The 14,385-nt window shown below is 35.0% G+C and overlaps 1 protein-coding gene across 3 annotated transcripts in view; it reads right to left on the bottom strand.

Annotated features, from left to right (window-relative positions):
- Positions 1-14,385, bottom strand: part of RAP1GDS1 (Rap1 GTPase-GDP dissociation stimulator 1) — an 80,572-nt gene that overhangs the window by 26,597 nt on the left and 39,590 nt on the right. For 2 of the 3 annotated variants that reach the window (XM_026672671.2, XM_087962880.1), the window contains exons 3-5: positions 11,980-12,102; positions 10,755-10,880; positions 2,439-2,585 (exon numbers count right to left, since the gene is read on the bottom strand). In XM_026672671.2, the coding sequence (XP_026528456.2) occupies positions 2,439-2,585; positions 10,755-10,880; positions 11,980-12,102 (396 nt within the window). The remainder of the gene's footprint in view (positions 1-2,438; positions 2,586-10,754; positions 10,881-11,979; positions 12,103-14,385) is intronic. The other variant, XM_087962881.1, reaches the window with a different exon arrangement.

Genomic DNA, 14,385 nt, shown 5'->3' with positions numbered 1-14,385 from the left:
TGTGGCTCTTAGAATAATATGAATATTATTAGTAATAGAATAATATGAACAAAGGATAACTAAATATACAAATTCCATAAAAATGTTTTGAATCTCAATAATACTCATTAGATCATACTATATAATCAACTTCCACTTACAATGTAATTCTAGCTGTCATTAGAAACAGCTTTCAAACAACAGTTAACAAGTCATAAGCCTTGGTAGATAAAATAATGATCAAAGTAGAATACTGATTATCTTTCCCTTTTTTTTTTTTTGCTTATCTCAAATTTTAAAGAACAAAGAGAAATGTAAAAAAGGTAAAATATAAACCAATAAAGGCAACATGTATTTTCTATATCCTGAGATAATGAGGGCCAAATTCAGCTCCTGAAGAAGTACATTCAATAACTCAAGTGTATTGCAAAATTCTTCTGCACCAGATGGGCAATGGAGCATCTTCAAAAGGACTCCTCCTGCAGCAGCGTCCATATACAGAGCTCAAAGATTTTTAAGGCCTGAAATATTAATAGAAATTCAAACACAAATCTACCTTAAATTATGCTCAGGAAGCACTTGACAATCAGTGCAAATCTTCTGGATCCCTGTATCTTGTACAGGTTAGTAGTCTAGTTTTTATATTTCCTATCACATGCAAATTCCAGACACATTTCAAAGGACACCCTATGAATAGCTTCCTTCTGAGATGACCAGCTTAAAAGATTAGATATAACCATGGGTTGCTGTTGCCAAATCTGACCAGTTCAGGAAGAATCGTAGCTGAGATGCCGGCCATAATCGTGCATATTCTACTTCTTTGCCATGGTTGTGACATATGACTCCAGGGACAGCTGGTGATGATTAAACAGAGCTTCCAGATTGTGGAGCTGCTGCAGAAATGGGAGAAGGTTCCAAGTTTGGAAGTCACATTGGTTGCCAACGTTGCAATGCATATATATCTGTACCAAAATAAAGCAGTACACCCCAAATAAAAGGAGATTACCATGAGCAGTATTTTCAGACTCAAATTTTCTAAGTGTGCCTTGCCACGTAAACATTAAAGAAAACACACACAATCAAATGTAGATTTTTCTAATTATGCTAATTGATACAGTCAGAGACCTGGCATCCACTAGAGCAGAGGTCTCCAACCTTGGCAACTTTAAGACTTGTGGACTTCAACTCCCAGAATTCTCCTGCCAGCATAGCTGGCAGGAGAATTCTGGGAGTTGAAGTCCACAAGTCTTAAAGTTGCCAAGGTTGGAGACCTCTGCACTAGAGGACTTTCTTTGAAGTGTTTCTCTTTGATAGAATTAGTAGTTCATTTAGTGTTATATTGTAAGGACTGCTATTTCTTTGGGAATTTATATTATAAACACTTCATTCAGAAAAGCTCTCACAGATAACTAAATGAAATGAACATAACGATCATCCTCAGGTTTGGGATGAGATGGAAAGCAAATTCACTTGGGCCATCTAATCAACCTATCAGTTAAAAATAATGACTCCCTCTTATTCAAGAGAAGTTCAAGGAAATCCAGTCAATTATTTCAGCGTGTACACACACACACAAACAAACACATTTAAATTGAAACAATGTTATAGGTAAGAAACATGTGAATGAGAAAAGTTAACAGAGTGAAAGATGGCAGATTGGCAGATGACACCTACAAGAAAGGGTATAGAAGTTTGATATAAGTTTCTTAAGGAGAAAATAATGTATTATTATAAATATTCACCTTCGTGTCTCCATATAAGCAAGTTCCCAATACATTTGAAAACCATCCCCTCGCCCTCCTTATGCCTGGAACACTATATATAGATCCTTGTGCACCAATAAATAGGGAAGGGTAGAATGAATAAAATTTATGTTTGAACACGGCTCGTCTAACTCTTTGAGGCTTATGAAGTTTGGCATCTACGTGCAGCATAGGCAGATTTTTAAAGGGATGTGAAACTCTACTCACCCCCCTACTCACCACCATGGAAGTTCTTTCTCAAGTTTTGTGGTGGCGGTAGCATGTAGTAGGACAATCACTGTTGGCCAAACTACTGCACAAGCAAAGAGCTCATTTGGCGATGTACATTATCCTAGCAATTAGAAGCTGCTATCAAATCTTTCTCCCATTCCCTCAAGCGATCCCTTCCATTAAAAAGAACGGGAGGAACTACTCTTCTAGAAACAGCCCAGCACACAGAGAAGGGCATGGAAATCTGAACTGGGACAGCGATGACCATTGACTATTTTGATGGTACACATTAATGCTGCAGTGATTTAATTAACAAAATAAAAAAAAACTATTTCACTTATTTCTTTTGTTTTTTTAATTCGTTTATTTATAAAATTTATTGGCCCATCTTTGTTTTCAATTGATACACCCTATATTTATTTTTCTAATAGGTTTGTAGATAGATAAAGGTATAGGTAAGACAGTTTTTTTAGCATATTTGTTTACCATTCTCATTGCTATAGTTCACCAGCATGCCACAAAAGACAGTCAAGAGCTTCTCATTGGCTGGATCTGTTTTACTGCCCAGTGACCTTAAATGGTCTATTACAATCTGTGCCCCACCTGCATGGTCAACTGCGCTTCTGCCCTCATCTGTAAAACAAAGAGTCAAATTAAGAAATAAAATTAAAAAGGCACTTAAGAGTTCCAAACATAACAATAATCATAAAGAGAATAAAGGTCTTGGATTATTTCTGCTATTGTAAATGTGTTTGTGCAAGAATGTCCCAGCAGGACTTTACATAATGTGTCTATGGTAAAGATGCTTAGGAGAACTTCAGGGACTATAACATCCTGGGAAAACACTTATCTGTTCCAACAGCTTGTGTTCTTTTCTTTTTGAGCAAATACTCGTCTATTAGATTGACATGCTGAGTTTTTGTTCATGATCTGGAGTCACAGCACCTTCCTCCCATTTTCCTCCCCCTCAGAAATAGTCTGTGAGCTAAATGAAAATTATTTGATCTGATCCAGGAAGTCCACGACTGAGATCAGAATCTGGCTCACCCTGGCGCCAATCCAACAACTTAATCAATACATCTCAATGACACTCTGAAGGTAGAGACTCAAGAAGGGGGATTTCTTCTTCACAACTAAACAAAATATAAGGAATTGGATCTCCTGAAAGGCATATATTTTCCTTAGGTCACCTTGCATATAGCAGAGATATCACAGGGCATCTCTGGGTTTTGGAAAGTCAATTATACCCAAATAATATTAACATTTTACAAAATCCACCTAGCCAATAAAAAAGATAGGTCAATCAGGAAGAAGAGAATTCCTGCAAAAAAAAAAAAGCTTATCTAGGTAAAATATTTTGAAATATTGCTTCCTTTAAGGAGTTCTGATGGACTACACGTGTGAGGACATACACAGAAAAGCAGCTGCTTGAACCTGCATGCCTGTTATGTGAAAAAAATGCTGATGAGGACGAGGTTTATCGGCAGGATCAGATGATCAGTGTTTAAAATGACTAGCAGCTAAAGAGCAAAGAGTGTTTTTAATAGTATTTTGACAACGTTTATATACCTCCCCAATTTAAAAGACTCTGATCGATATACAAAATCATAATACATTAATAACACTTTGAAAAAAAGAACACAAAATCTAGATGATTGCCACACCGCCTCGCAAAAGGTCAAAGGCCTGTTGAGACAAAATGATTGTTCAATACACATCGAACTGTCAGCAGAAAAGATCCTGAAGTCTTTCTGGGACAGCGTATTTTGTAATGAAAAATCCAATTCTGAGAAGGTTTGTTTTCTAATGTATACTCTCTTAACTCCTAACCTTCTCTAGAAGTTTTGATAGGACAACCAAGATCACGTTTAGTATGGTCGTCCCTGGTATATTCTGACATTATGATATATAAGTTATAACCCGAACTCCAAAGTGGTCCTGAAATCCCACTCCCCCCCCCCAAAAAAAATGCAAAATAGGAACTGCAGAATAGGAATGATCCCACAGAAGTGCATTTCTTCTACCAATAGTCTGGTCACTGTTTTCTGAACCCATTGCCTTCAAAATGTAGAACATATTGCAGCAATCAAATTGCATAATGAGCAGGTACATGGTGAACAGGGAATGAGCTATCATTGCCAGAAATTCTGAGTCAAAGTTGCGTATGCAGATCAGTGGCGCTGGGGGCTAGATCCAGATTCTGGTGGAAGTTAATGCTTCTTTATGGAAGGACAAAATTCTACCACCTTCCACCTTGAAGGAAGTGGTAGTATATTGCCACTAAAGAGGATGTCCCTCAATTCAGCCATATTGAATAACTTCAACCCAGTTTCCAACCTTTCCTCTTTAGGGAAGGAGGTTGGGAAATCAGGCTACATGACCCTGGAAAAAATAGACTATTTAGATTCCTTTCTTTCACAGCACAGAAACAGAACAGGTCATTCTGGAAGATGACTTTAGTCAGGAACTGCATGAACTTCTTTACAGTCCTGTAAGAACTATTGGTTGCATTTGACAGCAGTGATCATGGTTGTGAACTCTATGTCAAAGACCCAACTTTCTGGCATTCAGCACAATCTGGATTCAAACTGTCATGTTTTCCAAAAGGTAAGCAAGTTACAGTTTAGAATGCTTTGTTTTCTACTTTATTTATCTAATCAAGGGCTTGCATTTGCTTACCACCTACTCAATCCTTTCTTCTATAATATAAAGAAATTTAGCAGCAGAGCAATGGTATTAGTTAATGTTTGCCAGTTTAGCTGTTATGCCATAACGTAATTCCACACACTACACTTTGCAAAGAGTTCTTCAAATAGGCCTTGATCCTAGTTTGCTGATTCAAAGTTAGTCTTCCATTTATTGAAGTATATTGTAGCAATATGTTTGAAGAAATAATTTATGCTTGGACCATATAACCCAAATAAATTATACATTATTTGATTGATGAACTTTTTAATGGGCCATATAATCTAAAGTAATGTATTATAATAATTCTATATAATCTAAAGTAATGTATCACAATGTTTTTAATTTCTTTTGTAATATGAATACAGGGGCCAACATATTGAACATTAATATCCCTTCTCCCAGACAATAAAGTAGTGCCTTGCAAAAGAAAATCTTGAGGCAATTCATTTAACACAGTCCCATTAGCAATATGTATGTACGTATGCATCTATGTATGTATGTATGTATCTATGTATGTATGTATATGTACTGTATATGTGTGTGTGTGTGTGTGTGTGTGTGTGTGTGTGTATTAGGATGCAAGGAATCTCTGCAATGATTATTGTACATAAAAATTGTTATGAAAGGTAAAGAACTTAACAACGTTGTCAAAATCCACTTGTCTTTTTCCCCCTTCTTTTCTAGAAGTAAAGAGTTTTGCAGACAAGAGCTATATGATACACACATAAGCTCCAACACAAAAATAGTTCATATACACACACCACATTTTCTTCTCTAGAATAAAGAAAAGGTCATCTGATTTCTGTTTTATCTGATTATACACAAGGATGGAACAAAATATAATCTTTTTTCATTACCACATTTAAGGCATTTCCATATCAAAATGCTACATACAGATTTTATTGCGATAAACTGGGACAAGAAATGCCCCAAAACAAAATGATTCCACCCTATCTCACTGCAGCAAATACTTTTTTTTTTTTTTTTTGGGGGTTCAGTTGTTTGTTTTTAATGAGGGGAAAAATTATCCAGGGAGGACCCTCAAGCTAATCTATATTTTGAAAAGGGAACTGTAAAGATTGATCAGTAGCGTGGAGTTAAAAATATCATATATACTGTCTTAAGTATTCTGGAGAGAGAATTGGATAAAAAAATGGTGAAGCAAGTAAGCATTCCAAGAAACTAATGCTTATTCCTACACCTTATATTATATTACACCAATAATCTGCAATTAGACCCATCAAAATATACATACATTTTTGTTACCATAAACAAAGTCATTTTTCAGAAACTCCATGCAATGCAAAATGTTGTATATGTAAAAATAAGCTGAAAAAAGCTTCACAGGATGCAGATATTTTCTGGGCTATATGTAAAGCACCCAGATATTTTGTTCCTTATCATATGATATACAAATTCATACAAAAACAAAGCAACTGCATATGAGATCTAAAGGTTAGGTGAATTCTATGAGGTCTTATAAATAACAGAGATTGCTGTTTAGGGGCAATTTTTCCCTCTTCCCTCTAACCTCCCTGAGTTACTTCCTTCTTGCACAAGCTGATCAGGTGATGAGAAGTAAGTCTGCCTACAGCACTATTTATTTACAGGACTTGAGGGTGAGAAAACTCACCTGTGCCTTTTTGGATCCACTTAATCTGAAATTAATCGAAATTAATTTGGGGAGGGAAACTGCCAGAAATGCTGATTCTGTGACTATGTTCCAGCAGTCTTCATCCTTTAAGAAAGGACAAACCACGCTGTAAATTCAGGGTGTTGCAATACTAATTATCATCTCTCTCTTCTCCATGCATGAAGTAGTGGAGAATTGCCTGCTAAATATACCCACTATATCCCAGTCAAAACAAGTTTGGAACATGTTGTTTTGTCTTAGTCTCTGTTTGTCTATTACCTTGTCAACAGTGAGGTAAACTCCCACGTAAAACATTCCCAGTTTCTGTAATAAATTGGAAGGTGTTGTTGCCTTTTGAAATAGACTACAGTATTTCTTTTTTTCTTTTTTAAAAAAGCAAAATGTTCTGCTGCCTGCAAACCTAACAAACACTCATCACACATGACTGTTCTCAATAAGTTTTCATTAAAAACAATGACTTATTATTGCCTCAGGGATTTTATTTTTGCTTCATTTATCTTACAGCCTGAAATTTCCAGGTGATCTCCTTTCCAAATATTAATCAGATGCAACCTCACTTAGCTTTTCAAGTTCAGCCAGCTTAAGGGGAACAGCCTTGTATATATAAATGCTATACTTTTATGCCTGGTTTTTCTTACCCAAAGAGGACCATGCTACATTTCATCTTTCGTTGTTTTTAATGAAAACTTATTGAGAACAGTCATGTGTGATGAATAAATAACATCTTGTCAATATATAACATGTACAGTATAAATGCTGTCAAGGCCATTCACAGTGGCCACCTTTTGATACTTCACTGTGATTTTTCTGAGTTTTGACTACAGGATCATAAATCACTGTATTGGATGAAGTTTCTTTTCTTTCTCTAGGACAGTCTTTAAGCAATACGACATAACTATTGTATTTCTGAACTGGCTTCAAAATATTTATGTGATTTTGCTTAACAGATAGGTTTGTATATTTTTATTTTTTAGATGCTCTTCATACTCTACATACTGCAAACATCCTACTCATAACAACCTTACTGCAAATTACGAGGATCTATCACATCTGAAGAAATTTAAGAATACCAAGAGCAGTGAAACAGACATGAAGATAATCTCCTCTTTCTCAAATACATTTTGACCCAAATTCTGAATTATTAGCTGCTTACTGATAGCTAGGTCAAATTAAAATTGCTGAAGATGAATTAATGTAAGAGTAAAGCAATGATAATCAACAGCTGGAATTCAGGCAATAAACTAGATTATTTGACAGGCATACTAGGGATTCATCACTGACTTACTGGTAACTCTCTTGCTGTCCTGTAATCTACCATGGCAGACATATAACTTGCTAAGCCAATGGGTGGGTGGATAGAGATCTCTATTTTTTCTTGTAGCTGGAGCAAGGGATCTTTTATTGTCTTCCACTGTTGCAATGGAATGATAAGATAAACAACAGTATATGACAATTTTCTTATTATACAATATAAACATTAAACTGTCAAGAAGCTCTTTATTGGAACTGCTAGTAGAAGATGTATTTCAAAATATTCATTGATACGTGGGTAATAAACTGTTCAAAAATAAATAATATGTGATCTCTACCATTTTGCTGCCTCATTCAGTAGGGGACAATATATTTACCACATTTAAAATAACCAGAACAACCTCTTTATAATTTCACTATTAAAAATGATGCAATTTTAATTAATGTAGTATTTCATTGCTATCCTGGCAAAGAAGAAAAATAATATTAATTGCCAAGGGACTTTTAGCAGCCAGCCAACTTACTACATCCCGATAACTGCTAACAACATAATGTAGTTTTAGCTCTTATGTACCACGTCAACACACTTCTAATTGTTATAGAATACTAACCCTTTTATAACTTTAGACATTCATGAAAGGATCTCTTATGTTAGATATGAATGAACAGAACAATTATGAATCATATAAAAAGCAACTATTATTAATAAGAAACCACTGAGGAAAATTTTATATGTAAGAAATAATAATGTAACTGAAGTTATTTAGCCCCATTTATGATGCTTGGAACACATTATTGTAGATAAACCAATTTAGACTTGGCAAAAATTCTCTACTTCTATTTTCCTTGTTCTCATTTTGCACAAATAAGGAAATAATATTTTGCTTGAAGCATTCCTAAATTCTTATTGTTCATTTTATAGGAGCCATGCTGGCTCAGTGGTTAGAATGCAGTATTGCAGGGTAATTCAGCTCACTGCCAGTTCAATCCTGAAGGGCTCAAGATTGACTCAACCTTCCACCCATCTGAAGTTGGTAAAATGAGGACCCGGATTGTTGGGGGCAATATGCTGACATTGTAAACTGCTCAGAGAGTGCTATAAAGCACCGTGAAGCGGTATATAAATCTAAATGCTATTGTTGTTATTCCCATTTGATGTCATAATCCTGTAATATCCAAATATACAGTGGTAATTAAAATATGCCTCTACAACTATCAGACAATGTTGTGTATGACTCTAAATGATAATCAGAAAACAAATAACAACAAAATAACCAAGAACAAAGATGTAGATATCATGCCCATGATTGTAAAAAAAAGTTATTTCTGAAGTCAGAGAATCTGTATGCTTCTTTTTATAGATTAGGAAACATTGCTTTCATTGGTAGACAAATATAATTATGAAACATAATTCTACATATTAAAACACACTGAACATCAGCTGCAATTTTATTCTTGTTCTGATGTTACAATTTTATATTTGGGCCTTCTAAATATTTCCCAACCTGTTCCATTCATAATAAAATTATTTCAGCATATATTTTTTGTGGTTCCTTTCTTCTAGCAAGATACAATCGGAAGAAAAACAGCTACTAATAAAAGTATTGGGTATGTCTTTTGACAGTGATATAGCAGTTATAATCTATTACTGTCTGTATTCCCTCTGATAATCATCTGCTTCTGTGTCTGAAATTTTTATTTTATTTGGTTTACATAACTTATTTGCTGCTTAAATATCATCCAATTCATGAAGTTGACAAACTGGACTCTAACCCTAGCTATTTTCTTTCCAAAGAATGGCATTTGGTTTTTTTAGAAAAATATTTCTAAATGTTTATTTATATTTATAAATAATTTATATTGCCATGTACTCACCGATGACTCAAGGCAGCTTACACGAATATCAAAACATCATATAAAAATAATAAAATAAATAAAATAATAGCCCCCCGCCCCATCCTTGTGACAACACATATTCATATAAGCCATGGGCTCATAATGGGCTCCACCCTGCTCTGGGTTTTCCAGGCATACGGAACTATCTGAGATTCTAAAATTACCAGTGGAAATACACCCTTTGTATATATGACTGGCTCTTTTTAAAAGCATCCAAACTAGCATTCATGGTTATATTCTAGGACCTAGGTGGTAAACATCTATGCACATTAAGGTATAGCGAGGCTAAACTAGAGATGAAATGATGTTAAAAGACTATGTATTTTACCATATTTCAAGTTATATACAGGTCATATCGATCATATATAATTTGAGATTTATATTAAAAATGTATAACATGAATAATCCCCTCATCATTACTAACAGAAAATATATCTGAGTAGCTAGGAATAATCTTTTAGCTTTTCAGGATATTAAAAGCATTAAAAATTCAATAAAAACAATCCATTTATCTGAGTTGATATTTATGATTTGTTAATAAAATATAAATATTTCAAACAGGTTGCCTTTGCATTTTTAATAGTTGTTGCATTGAAGTAGATAAATTCATGTGTCATTCTCTAAAAAAAGACTGATACTATGCTGATTGTATTAGATGTCCTCCTTCAGTATTATGTCCATAGACATAATAGATCCACTGTCCAAAACTTCAATTTTAATGTTTCTCCTAAGACTGATCATTAGGTATAATTTTTCTTTTATAGTCATAGCACATGGGAAGAAATTATAGTAAAGCAACATTGAATCCCATTTTAAGATTTTGTTGCTCCATGGATTACAACTAACCAAACCTCCCACTAAAAAAGCAGAACTGACAACAAAAGCATATACAGAAATACATATGAGAATCTGGATTTGTATTTTGTAACATCACATACAATGATCAGTGGGAACATAACTATGGTAAATTCTATCCAGTGTTATTTTGTAAGTTGGAGTAAAATTGCATTGCATAACTCTACTGATTTATTCATAGAAATAAAATTTGGCAAGTCTTCCACTACAGAAAACTGTTAAAACAAGTAAACACACAAGACAAATTCTATACCTCTGTCTTCAGATCCTTAGGCTATTTGTCAAGGACTTCCTTGCTTCAATTTAAACCAATAAATAAATCTGTCATGTAAGGATAAGTTTATTTGTGACAACACTTGCTAATGTCTCAGAAAAATTTGCACAAAAGCTCTCAACAAGACTACAAAAAATGAATAGGTAAGATTTAAGAATAAAAATATTGATACTTGAAGACTTACGGCTGTCGTAGCATATGTTGCCCAAGGCACGCCCTGTTTGAAGAAGCACCTCCTGATCTTTACAGTTTAAGAGCTGAACCAAAGGTGGGATCAAGCCAGCATCTACACATGGATTCCGCATAAACTCTACAATCCATGGAAAGAGAAACAAAGATCAATTAAAGACTATTACCAGACCATGCGTAACTGAAAGATTGGATGCCAAGTTGTGATTTTAATACAGATTTTATCTGTTATTTATTATTTTATTTTATTATAGAATTTTTAACTCGATATTCCTTGCGTGCTTTTATTTGCTTTGGTGTCTGGTCTTTCAGTTTAATAAACTTGACTTGATATCAACTAAGATGAAAGACTATTGCCTAAGAATTATTTATTGGTAAGGTTGAAACAGCTGTTGTTTTAAGATGAAGTTCAAAAGCATTGTAACTTTTGCCACGAGACTCTCATGTTCAGACAAAATGAGGATCTCTTATTCCTTCTTCATATCTGCAAATCTTGCTCATCTCATTATTTTCAGTGAGTCTAAATATGGCTAAATCTGAATCCAACTCATAGTAATTTACTGCCTGAAAAGGCTTGGGGGAATTTTCATTCTGAAGTATGACTATTACTTGTTAGGCTTTGAATATATACCTTGACAGTAGAGTCTATAAAGCAATAAATGTTTAACATGCTCTGCATGCAGAATGAAATCTTTGTAACCATTATAAGCCTTCCATAAAAGGGTAGATTTTAAAGAATGTAATGAATATGCAGCTTGCATAAGGTTGTGAATTTATTTTTTTATGACCCTGAGAACTCCTAGGAATTATACTCCTACATTTTGGCAATACGCCAGTGATTGCCCATCTTTTGGGGTTGGAAAAAACCCTGTTTAGGTTTAAAACATCAAAAACTGTGACCAATTCCACCCCATATCCTTTAGGCCTAAAGTGCACTGTGACAGTCTTGTCTTTGTCATCATTAGAATACTTCCTACATAATCATGACTTTCAATCACTATTTATATTAAATGCATGCTCATTACACATTTCTGAAACATGTTCTTTTTGAAGGCACTGGTTACTAGTGTAACATAGAGACAGAACTAAACAAAAACAGTGGAGAGAGGAGGAAATGGAAGCATCCATAAAATGAAAACTTAAAGAAGTAAAACATACTGACAACGTGAGCTGCAAAACTGAAGATGTTCCAGCAAAAAAGGCTTTGTGGAAAACCTCACCATTTTTGGCTACTTCTGCTATGACGTTAGCTACTTTTGCAGTGCATGACGATTGCTGAGTCAATAGGCTTGCAAACACTGGGAGAATTCCACTTTTCTGGATTTTTTCATTTGTCTCAATATCTGAAAAGAAAGATATACAACAGAAGATTTTGTAAAAGAAGATCACTGTCAGCTCTTTTAAGATCGTCTTCACCAGGAAACAGACTCCACAAGAAAACCAGATATAAGCTTTATTAACAAAATCTGGCAAATCTGATTGGGTTTTTCTTCATCTCCTTTTTATGCCTGAGTGAGTGAGGAGCCAGCCTAAATCTTTCCTAAAATTATCTCCTTTCCCAGGGCTTAAAGTTTCTTCTGTTGTTTATGCTTCTGTTTTTTGCTTATGTAATGATTTCTGAATATTTCCTTTTCCATGACTCTGTAATTATTGAAATTATTGAAACCTCTTCCCTCCTCTCCTCCTTCTCCAACTTCCTTCCTTCCTTCCTTCCTTCCTTCCTTCCTTCGTCCCTCCCACTTACCTACCTACCTTTAAACGGATATATACTTTATATATCCACTGGATTCTTTTTACCCAGTTGGATCAATGTTACAGACACATATTTGAAGAGTGGTCAACATATAAATCAATAAAGCAGGTAAAAAAGGCTGGGTCTCAAAAGATCACAAATGATCTCATGAGATTTCAAACAACTTTACTATTCCACTTACGAGATTTGAAAATCTTGTAAGATTAGGCAACTAGGCATTTATAGCCATCATGAGTCTTAGCCAACAATATCTCCATCTGAACACAAGTTTGAGGGAAACACATATATGATAACACTCCTGGAAATATAAACTCTGCATGAAGCCTGTAATTCTGCTCCCGAAGTCAGAAACTCAGAGAATGACTTTGGATATGTGTTATTTCTCTGCCCTAAAACCTCCATTTCATTAATTTAAAGAAGCCAATATCGAGTGCTACTATAAGGATTACTGAGGTAAAGTATAGTTAACATTTTAAATGTTTATTTTTAACAGCCAGAATAAAAATAGTGTATCAGAGCACCTGTCTACAAGAATGTCAAGAAATAATTTGAAAACAAAATTAGGGTACTTTGCTCTATAAACATCATCTGTTGGGGGGAAAAAGCTGAAAAAATGCTGGAAGCGAAGACTACATCTACTGTAATCTACTTACAAAACAGATACAAAAACCTAAAAAAAATGATTTTGCAAATTCCAGTCTGCTTTGAATAACATGTCATTTTTCTTCAATTTTTGACAAAGTCAAGACCAATGTAACAGCTCTTCATTTTAAGTTACTACTGATTGTTAACACAGCATCCACACACTGTGACCCCAACATACATTTCCAGCTTTTTTTGGGAGGGGGGGAATCAAAATTCTACCCAGTGCTATTGTTTTATTAAATTCACTTCTGAAAGCAGTTGCCTAATCTTATCTTATTTCATCATACCAGACATCAGCTACAACATTGCTGGTGCTCTGGCTTTAATTAAACTTGGAGGAAAGGGAAATGGCCAAGTCTATCTTTGTTAATTTAAGCGTATCAACAGCGATCAATATTTCCGGTTCTTAGTCAGCCCTGCAAATATTTGTCCACAATAATTCATCAGTGTAATAGAATCTGACATGCTGAACAATATTCAACCTGTTGAATATATCCTCAACTTCAAATCATATCACAAAAATTGTGAATGCCTTAGCATGTGAAATGAAGAATATAGAAATAAGCATGATAATCACATGAAATGTAATCTAAAATATTCCATCTTGCTCATAGCCACTGCAATAAAAAAAATGCACTACAAAAATTTGCAGTTACAAACTTGGGATATTAAGGTAGCTAACTAGCAGCATGTTACCTTTTGAATTTCCATCCAGTACAATTCACTTTTAAGAGTCAAATATTCTTCTATGTTTTATTTACTTTTCAATTTAATGTATATACCAGGCCTGTCAAACTCCTGGCCCATGGCCGGATGCGTCACATGCTGGCCACACCCACACCCAGTTTAGCGAAGGGGAAAAAAGTCCCAATACGTCACGTGATGACACTGTGACAACGTGAGTTTGATGCCCTTGGTATATACCACAGTTCAACTGCTTTTTAAAACTAACTAGACAACTTGGGCTCCATTGGGTTTTTTCATAGGGATTGGCAAACTATGCAGATTAGGAGGGGTGCATGGGGGCAGCATGTCAGTTAAGAGTGTATAACAGGTGCTGCATGGGTCGTGGGTGGAAGAGGGTGGGGAAGGTGCATGTCCCAGTTGCGCAGATTGGGGGAATGCATATGTGGTGGTATAGGCCAGGAAGGATGCGAGGAGGTTCCTTTCTTCCTGCTTCTCCCTTTCCTTTCCAGCAGACACATCAGTGGCTGCTGCTGGGTGGGGG

Source organism: Notechis scutatus, chromosome 4 (genome assembly GCF_049901735.1).
Source record: "Notechis scutatus isolate UNSWTSFEM ecotype Mainland chromosome 4, rNotScu1.2, whole genome shotgun sequence".
Taxonomy (NCBI): Eukaryota; Metazoa; Chordata; class Lepidosauria; order Squamata; family Elapidae; genus Notechis; species Notechis scutatus.
This window is presented reverse-complemented; position numbering and strand designations above follow the sequence as displayed.